This window comes from Diorhabda sublineata, chromosome 8, assembly GCF_026230105.1.
Source record: "Diorhabda sublineata isolate icDioSubl1.1 chromosome 8, icDioSubl1.1, whole genome shotgun sequence".
Lineage (NCBI taxonomy): Eukaryota > Metazoa > Arthropoda > Insecta > Coleoptera > Chrysomelidae > Diorhabda > Diorhabda sublineata.
Genome location: NC_079481.1, coordinates 12,342,696 through 12,362,703, shown reverse-complemented (window position 1 = coordinate 12,362,703; position 20,008 = coordinate 12,342,696). Strand labels below are relative to the sequence as shown.

The 20,008-nt window shown below is 29.9% G+C and overlaps 3 protein-coding genes across 4 annotated transcripts; 1 reads left to right on the top strand and 2 right to left on the bottom strand.

Moving 5' to 3' along the window:
- Window positions 1-29: 29 nt before the first annotated feature.
- Window positions 30-3,618, bottom strand: LOC130448072 (uridine 5'-monophosphate synthase). The gene is made up of 6 exons (XM_056785261.1): window positions 3,470-3,618; window positions 2,565-2,854; window positions 1,705-2,200; window positions 1,331-1,651; window positions 982-1,191; window positions 30-430 (listed from the first exon to the last, which is right to left on the bottom strand). Exons 2-6 carry the CDS (start codon window positions 2,712-2,714, stop codon window positions 174-176), a joined length of 1,434 nt encoding a protein of 477 aa, XP_056641239.1. The 5' UTR covers window positions 2,715-2,854; window positions 3,470-3,618; the 3' UTR covers window positions 30-173.
- Window positions 3,619-4,198: 580 nt separating this feature from the next.
- On the top strand, window positions 4,199-12,852 carry LOC130448070 (probable cytosolic Fe-S cluster assembly factor GI11683). The gene is made up of 9 exons (XM_056785258.1): window positions 4,199-4,437; window positions 4,494-4,589; window positions 4,644-4,799; window positions 4,852-5,125; window positions 5,184-5,426; window positions 5,973-6,192; window positions 6,703-6,860; window positions 6,967-7,248; window positions 12,273-12,852. The coding sequence occupies exons 1-8, from the start codon at window positions 4,375-4,377 to the stop codon at window positions 7,206-7,208; spliced, it is 1,452 nt and encodes a 483-aa protein (XP_056641236.1). The 5' UTR covers window positions 4,199-4,374; the 3' UTR covers window positions 7,209-7,248; window positions 12,273-12,852.
- A 130-nt stretch (window positions 12,853-12,982) lies between these two features.
- Window positions 12,983-19,804, bottom strand: LOC130448071 (uncharacterized). Of its 2 annotated transcripts, XM_056785259.1 has the most exons (4): window positions 19,699-19,804; window positions 18,803-18,902; window positions 16,298-18,031; window positions 12,983-15,266 (listed from the first exon to the last, which is right to left on the bottom strand). In XM_056785259.1, exon 3 carries the CDS (start codon window positions 18,007-18,009, stop codon window positions 17,056-17,058), a length of 954 nt encoding a protein of 317 aa, XP_056641237.1. In that variant the 5' UTR covers window positions 18,010-18,031; window positions 18,803-18,902; window positions 19,699-19,804; the 3' UTR covers window positions 12,983-15,266; window positions 16,298-17,055. The 2 variants fall into 2 exon arrangements, with proteins under 2 accessions (XP_056641237.1, XP_056641238.1); XM_056785260.1 differs by lacking the exon at window positions 19,699-19,804 and having other exon boundaries at window positions 18,860-18,903.
- Between the last annotated feature and the right edge of the window lie 204 nt (window positions 19,805-20,008).

Sequence of the window (20,008 nt, the reverse complement as noted above, 5' to 3'; positions counted from 1 at the left end):
AAAAACGTGTTTACTAAATGACCAACTCATTGAACATTTAAATTTTATAATTAATATTAAAAAAATTACATAATTTCGTTTTTTTTCGTTGGTACATTTCGATTAATGTTCTTAATTCTTTTTACAATTTAAAGGATTCACGAATATTAACACATCATACCCCTTTACCGTTCTCAATTATGTCGTGCAAGCCTTTTTTCATAAGCTTCCCATAATAGTTTTCTGTATAGTTCGGATGCAGTAACGGGATCAGAAGCTTTTGTAATACCTCTTCCAACTACGGCTATATCCGCACCTTTTTCTAATACCACAGTATCAGGAGAGTTGTACTTTTGACCCAAATCATCTACTCTATTATCTATTTGAACTCCAGGACAAAGCTGAATGAATCCAGGGTTGTGCAAAAATAGGGGATTTTGGCAAACTATACCTGAAACATATTAATCTATAAATCGTCTTAATTTTGGAAGAAAATTAGTTCCAACATATTCCGACCTACTACAGTCTTTATTAAAAGATTTTTTATCAAAATATAACCTATAATCAATCAAAACGATTTATCAACAAAAATATATGAAAAAATCTAAGAAATAAAAATCATTAATTCAAAAACTGATGAAATAATTAAGAGTAATCCAAGGAACCAAGAAAACCAACAAAATATGTAGAAGAACCAAAATAATCAGAATAGGAAAGTTCAGGTAGGTGGTAAACTTAAATACCTACAGAAAATTGATCATAAAGAACAAAATGTTCAAGACCTCGATAATAAAAAAGAATCTTAGTAGTTGAATGAACTACCCCTACACCAACATTAACAATTACACTAACTAACTGAAGTAACAAGTCCAGTGGGTTTTATAGATTATATAAGGCACAAAGGGTAATACCTATGTTTCATTTGATTTTCTATAACACTGGATGTATGGGAATATAAAGGAGAATAATCTAGTCAAATAACAAAGAAAAGTATAAAAATACCTGCAACTAATTCGGAATATTCTTCTGCGATCTTCAATGTTGTTGCAATATAATTTTCGTTAATTAAATTTCCATCTGCACTTGCTTCAGCTAACAAAAAAACCCCTCTATCAACAAGTCCTTTACTTCCCTTTATGGCATCTAGGGCCCCTCTACCCATCAGTGAATGAACAGTAACCAGAGGAGCCCAACATGAAATTTGGTAAATCCCTAAAATAAATTTCAATATACGGGGTTTTTAAAGACTACTGACTGTCAATAAATAGATACATAGTTAATTTAAATCTGATATTATTATTTTTTTGAATATCATGATTTTTAAAACTTGGATAATATAAATTTTATTTACCTTTACTATATTGGTATTCAACAGTTTTTCCAATATCGGCAAATTTTCTGTCTTCAAACAAAATAAAATTGTGTCTTTGAGAAATTTCTTGTAAGGGACCAATTAAATTCTGATGGAAATCTTGTAGTATATCTATATGGGTTTTGAGAGCACAAATATTTGGCCCCACCTGTTCCGCTAGGTTGAGTAACTCAGTGGTTGACAACACATCGGCAGCTACACACAATGTAGTTCGTTTTTGTTGCATTATTTGGAATAATTTTTGTGCTATTTTATTTTTAGCTTTCAAAGCACGAGATTCGAATGTCAAATGTAAACGGTCTATGAATAAAATGAAATTTTATAAAACACTTATATTAATACATCAAACTCACTTTCTGTAATTTTGTCTGTTTCGGTTTTATCTACTTTGGTTGTGGCCAAATATTTTTCAACTTTTAATACCATATTATCGTCTATGCATCCAGCTTCTTTTAAAATATCCATAAGTTGAGTCATCTTTAATAAAGCATGCATATTTATACCGTTATTTTTCAAAATTTCTTCTCCACCTTGTTCCCTATTCAATAAAACCACTGCATCTGTACAAATTAATCCTGAACCTTTTAAATCCTTAACAGTTTCTAAAATTGAGCTTCCAGAAGTTACTACATCTTCAATAATAAGGCACTTTTGTCCGGGTTGAAAAATGCCCTCAATCAGTTTTTTTGTACCATAATCTTTTGCTTCTTTACGACGCATCACCATAGGAATATCAGTTTTTATCGAAACTGCAGTTGAAATTGGTAACGCAGTATACGGGACACCACATAGTAAATCGACATCTTTTATATATCGTATTTTTTCAATTAATAGTTCAGATAATGTTATCTGAAAATAATATTTTCAATAGCTGAATTGCACTTACAAAATCAGTTAGTCAGAAATTTCTTAAATCAAATAATACAAAGGTTATACTAATAGTCAAACATTCTTTAAATTTTGTAGAATTTGAAAAATGTTTATAAGAAATATTAAATATATATATATTGCTTATAAAACGTGGGAAAAATGCGAAAAGAATAAATCTTCCTCTGGAGCTAGTTTAAAGATCTAATGTAGCAGAAATCTTAAATGACCCTGTATATTTTAAATAATTTCGAAATACAAGGCTGAAAGTTGTCCACTATATTTGTAAAAAAACTTTTAATAATTTTGTATATAAACAGATGTAACAAATTTAGCTATGACTTACCATTAATTTTGGGTAGCTCACTATCACCCTCAAATCACAATATACTGGCGTCATTAGACCTATCTTAGTCTTATATTCTCCAAATTTTATCGCGTTGATATAATATAATTCTTTGGAAAATTCCTTGAGTTTTTGTTCGAAATTATTCATTTTAAAATAAATAATTGTCTAAATTTTAACAAATAATTCTGTATTACTGGATGTAACTAAACATTCTCCATTTATCAATTATTTTTACTTAAAAGCTTGTCCTTGCAATGGAAAAGCTACAGCGGATGTATTTACAGAATCTACAAAGGGAATGTTTGCATTAAAAAGAAATTTCAAATAGTTAGAAATTAGTGTATCTTCGTTTTATGATAAATCAAACATTGTTATTTGTTTGAAAGGTAAGTATTTAGGGCAAATGACTAAAGCTTTTATCAAATTATTCCTTCTGTTATGTTATAGTAACTGTTAATAAGTAGTATTTACTGATTCCACAAGGTCCATTTGAGCAAAATATTGGAAAAAAACATTCACACCATGCTATGTAATGAAATATTCGACATTTAAATGTGCTCTATTTAGATTTTGCTATTAGCTTAAACATTTTTTGAGAATACTGCAGTGAGATTAAAGAATTTATTTTGTGACAATACGGAAACTGATCAGAAAAATTAGGAACAATTCAAGAATAAAATTTAAGAAAAAAATTAGATAAATTATTCAGTAATGACATAATAGTTTGTAGAAGTAACTATATATAGTGAGAAAGAAATTTTGTTACACTCTGAATAACCAATAATAAAAATATTAGGATAAAGTTATAAAAACATTATGACAATTTCATGTTTCAGGTCGAATCTCACCAGCTTTCATTTATTGATATATGATATACTAATTAATATTGAAATAATATTTACCTATTAGGATAACTATAAAAACTTTGATACAAAGAAATTGCAGTTTATCTTATCTAAAAAAATTACTTAGTAACACGTGTAATAACCCTTCCATACATGACTTAAATAATACCATAGATAACCTTTATACGGAAATAAATAAATAATACAAAACCTTCGATCGTAGCGCTACGTTTTATATAACGGAGTTTTTTGGAACTATATTGTTTATTTCGTGGAAACTTTATCAACAAAATTTTTAAAATATGTAAAAAACTATTCATTGTTAGTGAAATATTTTTTAATGTAATAACATACATCATTGCTGATTTAATTACATATTGAAGTGAATTTAGTATCACTCATAAATACCTGTATAAATGACAAATTATGATCATTTTAGAATTATATCCAAACCATTGCAATTAGTTGAGATTTCATATATTTTAAAAAATTTACATTACCATTTCCATCCTGTGATTTTTTAATATTGACATTGTCTATATAATATATTACGTATAAAAACAGAACTTTAACAATTAAGATGTATAATTTCAAGAGTTGGTGAGATAATCGATATTCAAAACTATCTGTGAAAGCTTTGGGAATTTGAAAAAATAATAATTATTCAAATTCAGTTTACCATTGTCTATATGTCTCTACTTGCTTCTGATTGTATGAATATAATTAATATTTAATATTCAATCAAAATAGAATAGAGAAAAATAGAGACCGCACTCTCTATTTTTAACATAAGCTCAATGGACAAAATTTATCTATGACTATGACAGAAAAATATTTTTGTAGGTTATATGTTTATTTTACCAAATATTGTAAAGTGATTTAGTTTTACCTATAATAATTCTTTTTTAATCCATAAGCAATCTGATGTGTGTTTATCTTGTTTAAAATTAATTCAATTAATAATGTCGAGATTTAGTGGAGCTTTGCAATTAACAGATTTAGATGATTTTATAACACCTTCTCAGGTATTATCAAATTAATTGAAATATTTCTACATTATACTGACAAAACATAATTTTAGGAATGCATTAAACCAGTTAAAATTGACAAAAATGGGAAGAGTAATACAGGATCAAAAGTAAAAATACAAGGAGATGGATATTTTCAAATTGATGAAGTATTTCACTGCTATAACATAAAATTACATTTTTGTAAAAAAATTTTCTTTTAGGATGGAAGCTTCCAAAAGTTACAAAAAGTAGAAATAAGTTTATCCGACTGTTTAGCATGTTCTGGTTGTATAACATCTGCTGAAAGTGTTTTAGTTTCACAGCAGAGTCAAGAAGAATTGTTAAAAGTATTTGAAGAAAATAAACGCTTTAAAGAGGTACTGTAATTAGATAAAATAATCGTTGTAATAATTCGATTTATATTTTCAGAGTGATAAATATGAAGATTCTAAAGTTATTATTGTTAGTTTATCTATTCAGCCAATATTGTCTTTGGCAATCCGTTTTAATTTATCCCCAAATAATTGTGCTGCAAAACTTTGTCAATATTTTAAACAACTAGGTGCAGATATGGTAGTGGATATGACATTAGCTGATGATTTTGCAATTATTGAAGCTCAAAAAGAATTTATAAATAGATACAGAACATCTGAGGATAATAGTGTGAATAATATCTTGCCAATGTTAGCATCAAGCTGTCCAGGTGATTGAATGAATTAAAGATAGTAATTAGATATTAATTAGACATTGTTTATTGTCAGGATGGGTTTGTTATGCTGAAAAAACTCATGGTAATTACATATTACCATATATTTCTACAACGAAATCACCACAACAGATTATGGGCTCTTTAATCAAAGATTGGGTCTGTCAACAGTTGGGAAATCCTAATATATATCATGTGGCTGTAATGCCCTGTTATGACAAAAAATTGGAAGCCTCTCGGGGAGATTTCTTTTCTGAAACTACACAAAGTAGAGATGTGGATTGTGTTATTACTGCCCGTAAGTCTATTGAGATTTTTAGGCTCTTAAGTTATTAATGTTTCAATCTTTGAGCTGAGCTAATAGTTGTCTACTTAACGATTTTTTCAGTTAATCATGAAAAAAGGTAATTTTTTTTAGAAGTAAGAATAAAAATCGTCTTTGAATACTGAAACTTGTTTTAGGAATATAAAAATGATGTTATATTCCAAAATATCCTTTGGTTGGGTACAAAAAAAATTCTAAAAGGCTACATTTCCACTTTTTGGCATTTTTCAATAATATCTGATAAAACATACATCACTTCTTATATCTTCAAGAGTTTTTGCAATATCTTCCCCGGTATATTTAAAAAAAATTGCAGCCTTTTTTGGGGGTATATAAGACTCCTATCGAATGTAATGTGGCCAATTACATAACAAATAAGTGAACTGCTGGATAAGTAATTTTTAGTTTACAGCTTCTCCTCAAAAAATTTTGTTTTATCTCAACGGAAACCTTAAAAAATTAGTTGAATGGATACATTTCATAATATGGTTCAAGATTTACAATTATTTAATTTTTTAGTTGAATTAGAACAAATGTTATCCAAAGAAAATTTTAAACTTGAGGATTTAGAAGACGGTAAATTTTCTCAACCTTGGTTACCTGGCGAAAAAGATATTATTCCATCATTGATAAAACATATTGGATCTGGATCAGGAGGATATGCTGATCACATTTTTAAATATGCTGCTAAGGAATTGTTTGGAAAAGACTGTGATAATTTAGAATATAAATGTTTGAGGTAAGTTGTTGAATACTTCTTTAAAAAAAATAGATTTGCAGACAAGTTGTTCTATAATTTAATTTGATATGTTAGATCATAATCTTCTTAGTGTAAAGCTGCAATATCTAGGTTTTTGCTGCCTCAATAGACACCTGAAGATGATAAGTTTAGCAGAAAGTGGAACATGCAGATACTGTTATGTTGAGGACGAAAATTCTATCCACATTCTCTTAAAGAGTGGAATACTATATAACTCCAGAACACTACACCTGGGAGCTTATGAAATAGAAGACGAAGATCTCTAGCAACTAGAGCAATCCCAGATTCTGAACTTTCTAAGAAGAGTATGATTAATAGATCAGCTTTAAATACTGTGTATCCCCAGTGCCAAGCAAAGGGGATTTAATAGATCCTTTGATTATTAAAGTGGTTATAACTGTTTTACTAGAGATACAAATCCAATTTGGGTAGTTTGAATTATCAACTAAAACTAAACTTATTTATTTCAATATCAAAAATTGTTTGCAGGAATCAAGATTTTAAAGAAGTCCTTTTGGAACAGGATGGTAAAGTTGTTTTGAGGTTTGCTATTGCTAACGGATTCAGGAATATACAGAATTTAGTACAGAAGTTAAAAAGAGGCAAATCTCAATATCATTATGTTGAGGTTATGGCTTGTCCGTCAGGTACTTATGAATTATTATTTGAAAACTAGTATTTGATTTGATGATTTGCGGTGTAATTTTTATCTAAAAAATCTGATATATTTCAAGTTCAATTTATTTATTTTAGGTTGTTTGAATGGAGGGGCACAGGTCAGGCCTAAAAATGGTGTAACAATCAAAGATCTTTTGTCGGAAATCGATTGTTTATATAATTCACTACCGATTCATTTTCCCGAAAATAATCAAATTATAAAAAAATTGTATGATACTTGGTTGGGAGGTGAAGATAGCGATAAATGTTTTGGTATTCTACACACCAATTACCATGCAGTAGAGAAATCTATAAACGCATTGAATATCAAGTGGTAAAATATAATTTAAATCCAAATACTGTAATTAATTAATTCAGGTGAGATTAAAAATCAGCTATAAAAAGAGGGTGGTTAGTCGTTCATTGTTCTAAGAAGTGATCTAATTTTAAGATCTGCCTACTCTTTGGAATTTTATTGAGAAAATGGAAGAAATAAAATATGCTTACCATCGAGAACAATGTGGCCACTAACACTCACCACTAGCTTGGCAGTTTCAATCATACAGTATTTTCAAAATTTTAATTATAATGCTCCTATAAACTACTAAATTAATAGAAGAATTTGTAGGAGTAATGATATACACATCTTTCTTTGGTATAACCATAATAACTGACCAGACAAACGTTGTTCTGTCTTGATGAATTGGTTGGTGTGGTGGTATTGGAAATACAAGGCTTCAAACTTGTTTGAATATTATTGAAAAACATATGCGTGTTTAAAAAATCACTCAAACCAAAATAATGATACATTACAATCTGTATTCTTAGGGAAGTGTTGATAAAGAATGGATATATCTTGGAAAAAATCATGACGATGGTTGGACTCACAGTATACGAAATTGCAGTGTTCAAACTTCTTAAAATATTGATGAAAAACATATTCTTGTTCAAATAATCATTTAGATGAAGTTATTGGGAATATTGAATTGAAGTAAAGAGTTGTATCTATTAGATGCATGTTGAAAAAAAAAATTTCTTCAACTTTTTACTTCTTAGACCTTTTTATAAGTTTTTCGTGATGAATCTTTTCGATTTTGGGTCTCTTTTGATGGGAAATCGGTTTAAAATCACAAGTACAAATTGACGTTTCCACCTGTTTCGATCTTTTTCAAAATATGATATTGACATATACAATTTGCGTTATTATATTAATCAATAGATCACCTACAACATTAATATAAAAATGGAAATCTGTTTTAAGTAGAATTTCATTTTTCCTTAGTTGTTATATTTCAAAAATATGAAACAGCCATCAATTTAATAGATCATTATTTTTCAATGCAACCACGTAGCTCAAGATAATATAAATTAATAAAGTTTAGAAATAATTAACTTTTAATTTTAATTGATTGCTCTATATTGAATTATCCATAGATAATTGTAGAATCCTTAGGTGCATCAGAGTAGGGCCGAGATAAAATTTTCCAATTGCCTATAAAAATATAAACTTTACAGTATTCATAAATTTTTATTATTGGATTCTAAGATTAGTTCATTTAAATATTTCAAAACATTGTCAAGAAGTTTTTGGCAATCATCTTGAGAAGGAATGATATTTTCGCAAGCTTTGAACGCAAAATGTATTTTATCATTGTATGTTATTATACTGTATCCCATACCTAAAAATTTAAATAAATGTTAATGTTTCGATCAAGTCAAGAGGCTAGTCAATTCTTTAAATGATAACACAATTGAAGAGTTGTTTTAATAAATCTTGTCATTAAAAAGTCTGTTCTAAATAAATCCTCATATTGCTCATTCAATTATAGACCAAACATTATGAACATTTCAAAAGGAAATATTAGAGTTAGAATGTACAATTACTATTTAAAACGAAAAGGTTATTACTGAAATTATTTTTCTTACCAATTTCTTTTCTACTAATTACAAAGAAATACATTTCAGGGTTCCCAGCAAAATTTGCTTGATAAATTCCCTGACTTTCCCTGACCAAAACTCAAAAAATTCCCTGGCCAAAAGGTACGCGCAAAATCAGCTTGGATTACTTAATGTTAATAGTAATATTAATCATTATTATTGGTATTAATTAAATTAATTTAAAAGCATTTTCAATTAGCTTCAGATTGATTTTCATAAAAAATTAATAAAAACTTAGAAAGAGAAAATAAATTTGGTTAATTTGTAGCATAATAAATTGTTATGAGAAAATGAAAAAAAAAGCACAAAATACTTACCGAAATCTTCCTTTTAAAATTCAAATAAATAAATTATGATTTCATAAAGGAAAAGAAAAGAGAACTGAAGAATGAGTACACATTAACAAAAACTAAATTTTTATTTCTTAGCAGTTTAACATTTAGATATGAAGGTTTGCAATTTTCTTTTTTTCAAGGTATTTAGCTCAAGTTCAATTGCAGCTTCTTCTAATCTGTTTCCTCCTTTCCTCTAATTCCTTTATTTTCCTTTTCTCTTCTCTTACAATTCTTTCTTTGTTCACTTCCTTTTCTTCGATTTTACGTTTATTTTTAACATCTTCCTTGTATCTCTTATGGCTGCTTCGAACATAAGACAGAAGGTTTTTGCTTAGGTCTACAGCCTGAACGCCCCCAGCTTTTAAAATGCCATCATAAACATGCCTTTGATTAACCAATGTGGTTTCATGCAAATTTTCAATCAACAAAGATTTGTTGATCGAAAATCCACTCTCAACAGATGCATTTCCATGCGAGAAGATTAAGCACATTTTAACAACTTTCCACAACTCTGCGAAATTTTTATCATCGTCCAAGATGTCAAAAAAGAACTTATCAAGGCCAACTTCATCTGTGGGTACTTTAAAAAAAGTTTCAAATTCATGTTGAGGACGCAGATTGGCTGCATTGGTTAAATTAATGTACTGCTGCTTTACTTTTTCGGCAACATCATCCTCAACTCTGGTAGCGTGAACCAAGCACTGAAGGGCCACTTGAAAGCTCTGAATACCAATTTTGGGCTTATGTTTAATAATAAAAGGATCTAACGCAGAAACACCCCGAACGATCAAGAACTTCACAGGACTCCTTTCTTTCAGTTTTTCAACAAAGCAACAAGAAGTTCCCTGCACTGCAATCGAAAGTTCATAACATCTCTCTCATCTACTTTGACTTCTCCAAGAAATTTTCTGGCAGCAAAACCAACATCAATTTTTTTGTAATGAAGAAAGTTTTCAGATTGACATAGGTCAATATCAAGCAGTTGCTTCACAGTAATTGCAGCCTTTAATTATCATCACTGACAAATTTTTTCATGAGGGCTCTGATTACATCATGCAGTGCTTCATACAAAAAGGGAGCAAGTGGCTTTGGACTCTGAAATCTTTTCAAAAAGGGTTCCAATTCAGCTGCAATTAATTTAAAAAAACTCAGCTTACATTTCATCATCTTTAGCAGCTTGTTTTATCGTAGTGGCAGGATTACTTGAAAGAGATTTGTTGTTTTCAACAAAATTTTTAACATGATCAAAAATTTCAAGTACCCTTCCTAGACACTGTACATTTTCCACCCATCTAGTGCTGCAAAATTTCAAAGGAAATAATTTACTGCCTGTAACAGCAGTAAATTCTGCACGGCGAGAAGGAGAATCCTTAAAGAGAAAATACATATGGGTTAATAAACTATTCAAATCCCATTTAATCACTTTCAAGCCATGTTTTAAGGATTCATGGACCACATGCAGACCACAAGTACCCATATCAAGCTTTTTACCATTAAAATTTGACACATCATCTTCATATTTAACTATTAACTTCCGCAGAAAGCAGTTGTTCACATTTGGGTAATCCATAGAAACCTGAAGCAGATTAAGAAGTGGCAATGTAGATAAACCTTCTATAAATTTTTCAAGCAAATCATCAGCAGTAGCTTTACCTAAAAATACACTATTTAAGTAACCTGTTGAAACCTGGTGCGAATGTTCATCTCAAAATCTTATTACTAAATCCATTTGCCCTTTATGGGCAACTTTATTGAATGCTTCATCAAAACAAATAACAAAATCATTACAAAGCTTGATGTGGTCCATTAACTGATTCAAAAAATAAGGTGCTAAACCATAAGAAACTAGGTAAGCAACTTTGGAACTTCCAAGTTTGAACTGCTTTGCAATGACACTGTCAGGGAACATAACTTGAAAAATTTGACTAATATCAGCACATGAATTGTAAGACATTTTTTTGTTAACCACATGCATCGCCCAAAGGCACTCAGCTTTTAAAACATCATCTTTGAGTAGATATGAATTTATAGTATTTGAACTACTGCATAGAGTTTCACCGTTTCCCTTTGAATGAGAAGGTTCAATAATAGGAGTTGATTGAGAAGGTTCAATAATAGGAGTTGATTGAGAAGGTTCAATAATAGGAGAGGTTTGACTGATTATATTTTGATTTTTTGAAAAAAACATTCCAACTGGCTTTTGTTGAGACTTTGCACTGACAGATTTTATATGAGCATTTGATTTTAAGTGAGAATTTAAAACTCTTATCCCCCTATTACTGAGTTCAATAAATTTATGGCAAACTGTGTAATATGCTTGGTTCAATTTATCAGGAACATCACTCAACCATTTGTTGAATTCAGGATGCAAATCAGGATCCAGCCACTGTTTGTTAAATTTTGTCTTCTTCGACATTATACTGAAAAAGAAAATAAAAATGCATAAATATCTAAAATAAAAATATTTTCTAAATGATTGTTGCTTAAAAAACCTTAATAAATAGCATTTTTGCTATTATTGGCATTAAATGTTTATCCTACTTTTCAGCATAAACAATAGTATAACAAATATAGTGTCATGACTTAAAACATAAAATAAAAACTAAGAAGGAATAATAAAATTAACTTACTTTGCTTTAATTGTAAATCCAGATGTTTGAGTATGTAGTCAGCAGCATGGGTTCACACAGAAATTAGAAAACTACTTTTTGCATAGACTAACAGAAGCAGATTAATCCATCTAACACCTAGAAGCTAAGAATTAAATTAAAGCAACATTCTTTTTCAGAGGCACCAAAAAAAATTATTTTCAGAGGCGCCATCTAGTGAGAAGTACAGCAAATTCTCTTTCAGAGGTGCCATCTAGTGAGAAACACAGCAAAATATTTCAAAAGAGGCATCTGGTGAGCAAGGCGCAAGGATTTTCTAAAATCTGGAGTTACTCCAGATTTTACTTTATTTTAGGATTTTCCCTGACTTTTTGAAATTTTTTGTGAATTTCCCTGACTTTTTGAGAATATTTCCAAATTTCCCTGACCATTTTGCAATTCCCTGACTATCCAGATCGCTGGGAACCCTGCATTTCATCTATTTCTATTCCATCGAATAATGTAATTTTTTTAATTCCAGATAGATTGCTCAAACCCAAACTGGTGTATTTCGTTTTAAAAAATAGTTCTCTAATGGGTATGGGGAATAGTCCCAATATATTTTTAAAGAATAAACTTTGAATCTAAAAGTAACAAATATTAAAGTAAAAACGACATTCCATCATATTCATTTTTTCCTCTCCGTTATTTATTTAGAGTATACAGAAAAATATTTAATATAACAATTGCGTTATTGTTAAAAAAGTTCTACCACACACACGATACAAGGAGGAAGCTTTGATCTGCAATTATTATACTCGATGAATAGCAGGTTTACGGTCACTTATGAATAGTTAAAAATTGGTTGAGTAGCAGTGACTGCTGAAATGTGCGAAATACACTTACCAACGAGTTATGTACACTATTTTTCTTACGACCACGTAAAAAATTTTTCAAAAAAAACGTAGAGGAAAGTGGTTACCCTTTGTACGCTTTTTAGATTTTATTTTTTTAAATTATGATAAATTATCGAATTTATCTAGTTTATATACCCAAGTGTAAAAAATATATTGTAATTTGTTACAAAAAATCCGAAACTGTTATTTCAAAAGGTAAAAGAGTTATAATGGTTTTTCTATGTTAAGATATTTGTACGAATGTATCCCGTATGTGGGGTACGTTCGTACAGTAGGTGGGGTACTTTCATACGCCATGGGGTAGATTCATATAGGGTAATTAAAAAGCCTATTAAATTTGTAATTTTTTTATTAATTATTATAAAAATATTTATTTATCAAAGAACTAACTTAATAATACTTGTCTTGGCCCATAGGCGATAAATTTTCTTTAGAAACATAACAATAAATTAAATCGTTCCTCCTTAGTTTACTTATTGATAATTCTAAGCTTTACAATCAGTCTAAATTATATCTTTGCAATATTTTTTAGTTGAGATTGTTATACTATATTTATACAGATATACAGTCTTTGACAATCTAAACTTAGAGTAGCTAATCATACATTTGCTTGTTACTTTGGAAGTTATTGCACATTAAAATTATTTAAATTAACTGCAAAAGTAAGAAGTCTAGCCATTCTAGCTGTACAGCCCGCTCGTGGTTGTGGATCAGGAAGGATCATGGCGACATTGGTGATATACAGAGTGTGTATGTCGTCAATATCAGGGAAAAATAATGACCATGATGAGCCCGGTTTCTTCCGAAGATAAGATACTTTCAGCCCTGTATCCGAATAATGACTGAGAACTTTTTCAACGTAATATACAACAGAAGTCTTTTTCTCAAACTTTACCAACACAAAATAATTATCTTTGATTTTATCTGGGGCCACATTTAAATTATTATCGTTACTATGATCATCAATTTCTTCGTCCGTTTCGAAATCGATTGGAGATGTTAAACTCTCCCTCAAGCTAAATTGCGATCCTTCAGATTCTTCTGAATCTTCATCACTTTCTATTTGCTTTAGCTTTCTTTTTCTTATGTATTAAATTAAGTTCGGTGAAACTACGTTTCATTGCTTTGGCTCTGGCTTTCCTTTCCTGTTCTATTTTTTCAATTCTTTCTGTCTATGTCTCTCTTCTAGTGCTGTTTTTTCAGGTATATCTGTATATATACGGAATTTACTCGGTTTTCTTCCTTTATTGGTTTTTCTATTTCTAACAACTGTAGGATAAGATCTAATGACTTCTGGTGTTACGGGAAGATAAGCACTTGGTTCAGATTGTGTCTTAGTTGAAGAGGTGGAGGGTTCGTCAGTTCCGGTAAAAATACCTTGAGAATTTTGAAGAAAAGGAGGCGACTCCTCACGAATATCTGGCTCATTCATATCAGTAGATGGCACATTGGTGGAGGGTTGTGATTCTAGAGCGACAGTACTTGTTTCTGGATTAGGTAACTCATTTGCAGAATTATTTGAATTATTCACGTCAATGGGAGCGAAATCTACATCACTTAACGCCATTTAATTGAACGGCCATATACCTGGCTTCTCAAATGCACTTGTAATATTTTTTACAGTAAATGATTCAAAATATGCAAGTTTTACTAGTTTAGGTATGTTATAAATATTGACTGTCTTGCCAGGATTCGAAATATCCCAATTGTTAAATACAACTTTTAACTTTGCCTTGAATGGGCCGAACACTGCAACATCTAAAGGTTGCAATCGATGACTGGCGTGCGGGGGAAAAGACACAAAAATTATGCCATTATCTCGAGCACTTCTATTAGCAGCTCCGAGGCTTCCTTCAGGCGCACCTCCTAGAAAATGGTCCCTTTAGTGTAACGTGGAAACACAAATAACGGAGGAATAGTATTGCCGCTTGCAGAAATAATTGCACCAAATTTTACTAGTTCGCCTCTTTCCGCTGACACGATTTGTCCCACTTGTTTTTGAGATTTAGGAGCCAAAATTTTAGGAGTTTCTAAAACTGTAGATACGCCCGACTCGTCAAAGTTAAATATTCTGTTGGCAGCAAAATTATGTCGTTGTAACACTTCAGCTAAATTATTATAAAACTCTTGGACTGCACGCTTGAAGGCGAACGATCTAGCTGCACTTGTCTTCTCCGGTTTTCGCAGACTGAGGTTGGTGCTTCTATCTCTATATTTACGTATCCATTCTACGCCGGCCATTTGTTTTTCATCCCATTTCGTGGGATATTTTAAATTTGACGCTTTCGCGTATTCGTAGGCAAGTTTGCGAAAGTGTACTGTTGTTAGTCCATAATGCAGCAATTAATAATGTAGTCATTTAAGCGTGTCTCTTCTTCCAAGAAGACTTGTAGACTCGTGAACTTAGAATGAAATGTTCGTGAAGGCCATCGGTGTTAGAGCTATCTTTAAATTTCTGGACTCTGCTTTCCAACGTAGATGTCTTGATGTTATATTTCAACGCGGTTTTCCTATACGACAACCGTCCTTGAATTATGTCATCAATTGCTAATTTCATGGACTCTTCGTCAATCTCTTGAGTACGCGTACCCTTCTTTTTATATTTTCGTACCATGATTCTGCAATAAAATATGTATTATTTTAATTTATAAAAATATAACGCTTTGTTCGAAGTAGAATACTTAAAAATATGTTATTGTGCTGTCTTTACGAGAATTTTAAAAGGTTTCTATATTTTATTTTATAAAAATCTAATTTTGAAGTTCTGGTGGTTAATAAAATCTAAAGGGGAGCATTCGTACGCGTACGAATGTGCCCCCTGGTTGGTTGTCCGAATGCACCCCATGCCTTGCACAAAATTCAAATACAACTTTACATAAATACTAATTTAGTTTCAGAAATATAACAATTAAAGCTCAGAATAATCAATATTAACGTTAATATTTATCATCACTATTTTGTTAAAAACGTAACAACATTCTTACAATTGCGAATTAAGATTAGGTAAAAAATTTACTCGCCGCGCGCGAAAACACGTTACGTCTTGTCAACCGATACACTGTGCCGCGACTGGCGCGACACTGCTAGCAACATGGCGGCCGGCATGTCTATGCACACAAGCAAAGCCGTGCTTTTGTGCTGTTTAGTATTTCTGTTATACTTAGTGTACGAATGTGCCCCGCGTACGAATGGTGACTATTTTTTAAATAAGAAAGTCAATTAAACAATATCACACATGTGTTGAAAAGTATATAAACACGTGTACTGCAAAGTTAAAAAATTGTAACTATATTTAGATACCTAACAGGAACTAAACAATTATTAATGATTTTGTTATGTGTTATTTTTTTCTTAGGCGTTATAAAAGTTAAATGTATAGTTGTTATAACAATTATTATCTGGCAGACAAATCACAATAAACTTTAATTTTTTATTGTAAACACTAATATAACCTCAAAAAATCTTATTGTCTACTTCTTCGTTCTTCTTAATTTTGGTCTTTTGCCTTTCAGCACCCAGCCAGATTCATATTGTAGAAATATGAATGAAAGCATTTTCAAAACATAATTTCTTATGTAAAAATAAGTGTACTATTTATCATTTTCATAAGTGGTCTTAGGAAAATATATTTTTATTATTTTATACTAACCATGAATATAGTAGTTGATTTAGGTGATCTGGTATATTTTTTCGTAGCGTTTAACCTTTTTAACATAGATCCACCACCAATATCCATAGGAATTTCAAATGAAAAAAATTCGAATTGATTTTTTAATTCCGGCAGACCGTTGTTATTTAAATCGTCAATGTTTTGGGTAACGGCCATAATTGCTGCTGCTGCTTTGGAACTCAAGATTTTTCTTTATATTTATATATAAAAAAAACGACGTCATTAGTATACATTATTAATGAGAAGAAATAAACGAAAATGATTACTATGAAAGCAACTAGGAAGAACTATTTACTTACAGATTTGATTGGAAAATTATTCCACAAAGTAACAGAGTAATGTTAAAAAATACTCTTAGAGGAAAAAAATTGTGAAAATATAAAAGCTTCATTGTTTCACGTGCAGAAATCAATCAATTGACATGGGGATTGGGCAAATGTACCATGAAGTATAACAAAAGAAATTTCTATCAATAACCTCAATACAAACAAGTAAAAAAGTTGGTAAACATCTATTAGCGATAACTAGGTAATAAAGGTGTACAATTAAAGTATAAAATCTGGTATGTATATTTGTTATTGTGAATACTTAACTTTATAAGATATTTTTATTGATCTTTTTAAAAAATATCGGAATATTTAGATGAGTAGAGAAAGAAATACCACCAAATTTTATAAAGACACGTGTAAACTTACTATACTTGTAGTCAGTATGAAACTCTAGAAATATCGGCAAAATTATTGAAAAAAACCACTCAGCTCTCTAAAATAATAATAACAGCTAGCTGAAATGGCAGTAAGTAAAATTTCAGTGAAAACGCAGTCTCCAATTTTCGTTTTTAAATTTTTTATTTTCTGTATCGATATCGTATCATCAACTTTTTTAACAAAATATTGTTTGCCGAAGCCGGCTCTAGCAATGAATGCTGTTTTATTAAAGTTCCTTTTTATTCCTTCACAAACCATAAAACCTGGGAGTAGTAAAAAGGAATAAACACCTTGTAACAATCTGATCCAAAAATTGCTGCGTTTATGTCTTTTATTGAACTCTCTAATAACGTTATCTATAACATATTTATCATCACCAAATAAATGAACGAATAGATTCATTATTGATAAACCGTCACCCAAAATATGATGAATTTTGATTAGTACTGGTATATGTTCTATCCGAAAATTGTTCTTTTCTTTCCATTTGTTGCTACATTTCAGTATAATCGTCTCAAAAAGTAATTTATTATTTTTAGGTAGTGGCTTCATGCTATAATCATAAGTTAAATGGCCGAACGTTTTGTAACAATCTTTTTCTACATCCACGATATGTACAAAATCAGCTGCTTTAATATCTTCTTTCAAAACATATGGAAAACCCATAAAATTGTGTAGAGAACCAAGGATTTTTTTAAAATGTTCTGCATTTTTCATTATTGTTTCATCCAAAGCTTCAATCATTTTTGCTTCTAAATCTTCTTCGTTAATTCTTGTTTTCATAGTAGTTAAAATATAAGAGAAATTTTCTTGAAAATTGCCTACCGTGAAAAAAGAATCTATGTTTTCAATATTGGTAAAGTTCGTACCATACTTTACTTTTAATATTGTAATTATTATATTCTTGTAAATTACGGAAAATATCAGGAATATAAGAAAAAATGGAAGTAGAGGTAGTGATATCATAAAATATCGCCAAGACATTTTCTGATTCTAGTATTTACACCTGAAACAAATAAAAGAATATCTTTGAAAATTTTATTGTGCAATTTATTAAGTCACCATTTTTTTAAAATCGACTACTTATGTTTAATATTGTATAAAGAATATTCTTTAAACAATGTGTTTACTATACTAGTAATTCTAAAAAACTAATTACACTAGCCGACAAAATAGTTCGGATCCCGAGTCATAGGTGACGATAATAACTCCAACAAGATGTCGCCATTTTTTCTCCAATATTTGAATGTATTCAGTACAGGATCCTTTATCATAGGTAGCGCAATTTTCTCTCCAAAATTAATTATGACAAGTTCAGCTTCTGAGCGATAGGCAGATGTTTTTATTGCGATCCGTCCAAAATTAATTTATGGCAAGCCGCTATTTTTCGTCCTTATCTAACCTTTTAATTAATCCATTATCCTTATTTATATAAAAATAAGACTTATTGCATCTTAATATTTTATGTTATATTTATAAATTTGTAATGTATAATAACACTGGCCGATAAGATTTAACAGTTGAGTGATGCCAAATTAAAGGAAGTTATTTCTATTGTTTTTTTGTCAACCAGTGTTGAAAATAACATCATAATATGTGCTGTTAATAAATAATAAGGAAGTGAAGCTTAAGTACTAAACAACAAAATGAAAAACAAATTAATTAGAATGCAGAAATAGCGGAAAAATAATGTTGCAATAATGATTTTGAAATGCCACAAACAATCTCAATTGGATTATAGATCATAATGAAATTAAATTTTAGTTTATCAACTTACCTTCGAATATAGTTGTTCACTAATAACCGCAGTTAAAGTTTATGGGATAATACTTACCGAAAAATGGTGTCAACCTGATTTAGGGTTGGACAAAATTAATCTAAAAAATTATTTGATTAAAACAAAATCTATTATGAAATACTTATAAGTAAATGCCAATATTTCATTATATAATTCAAAATCGTTTTGTTTTTAAATATATTCGAAATTTAGGCGATTATTATAATGCTGCAGGTGGCCAAATAAGTATTATATAATGGAAAATATTCGTTGAAGAAGAAAATATTATCAATAAAGTAGTGAAAAGAAGGCTGGATGAAATATCTTCAAAATACTCGAATAAGGGTTCGTTTTAAATAAAAAAAACTTTAATTATTGCATTATTGGAACAGTTCAACTTTTGATTGGCTACGAAAAGATTATCGTATTCATATTTTTCAGGCCAACTCCTATATAATCTTATATGATATTGAACAAGACTTAAATATTTCTAACAACTAATCCCATTGGTTTGATGTTATACAAAATGAACGAGTGATTTTGGTATTGAGAATATACGAGTATTGTAAAAATATGTCATTGATAACGCGAATCAATTTTTGTGATGCCTAATAACGTATCTTTAGTGCGGAAAAGACGGTTCAAAAAGTTTCGTAAAATCGAGTTTACAACATTTATTTTCAACTTTCCTCGAAGAAGTTTGTGGTAAGCTCTATCAAATATTTAAAAATATTGTCCATAATTTGTTGGTAGTCTTCTTGAGAAGGAATAATTCATTAACAACTAAGTTATACTTCACTACAGAACGCTAACCTTAGGTAATACTATAAAGCACTAGATCCTTTCGTCTTCACTGAACAAACAATTATAGAGGATATCAAGGAAAAACAACTTACCAATCTTCATTAATCACTAGCAGAACGGTTATTAAATGAAAAAAAAGTAATTTCCAAGCGCAACGAAAGGCACGAACACCCCATAATTTTTGACGAAAATTAGACCATATTTATTAAAAACTGAAGCAAAATAAAATAGAACTTCGACATGTGATATCTAAAGTGAAACGTGACTTAAGAACAAAAATACTTTTTGATAAAAAAAGATTCGTAAATCTATTGTTAAAAAATAAATTTTTTACAGAATTATGAACACATCAACAACAAATACCAAATCCAATAACCTCAAAATTCACGAATTATACAACTT

Bases quoted from the DNA above. Each gene is read 5' to 3' on its own strand.
- LOC130448072 (XM_056785261.1), bottom strand. From the start codon at position 2,714: ATGAATAATTTCGAACAAAAACTCAAGGAATTTTCCAAAGAATTATAT. The intron at 1,652-1,704 runs GTGAGTTTGATG...TTTTATTCATAG, and splicing joins AACAGACAAAATTACAGAAA to ACCGTTTACATTTGACATTC. The intron at 431-981 runs GTATTTTTATAC...AATATGTTTCAG, and splicing joins ATATTCCGAATTAGTTGCAG to GTATAGTTTGCCAAAATCCC.
- LOC130448070 (XM_056785258.1), top strand. From the start codon at position 4,375: ATGTCGAGATTTAGTGGAGCTTTGCAATTAACAGATTTAGATGATTTT. The intron at 4,590-4,643 runs GTATTTCACTGC...ATTTTCTTTTAG, and splicing joins GATATTTTCAAATTGATGAA to GATGGAAGCTTCCAAAAGTT. The intron at 5,126-5,183 runs GTGATTGAATGA...GTTTATTGTCAG, and splicing joins GTTAGCATCAAGCTGTCCAG to GATGGGTTTGTTATGCTGAA.
- LOC130448071 (XM_056785259.1), bottom strand. From the start codon at position 18,009: ATGTCTTGGCGATATTTTATGATATCACTACCTCTACTTCCATTTTTT.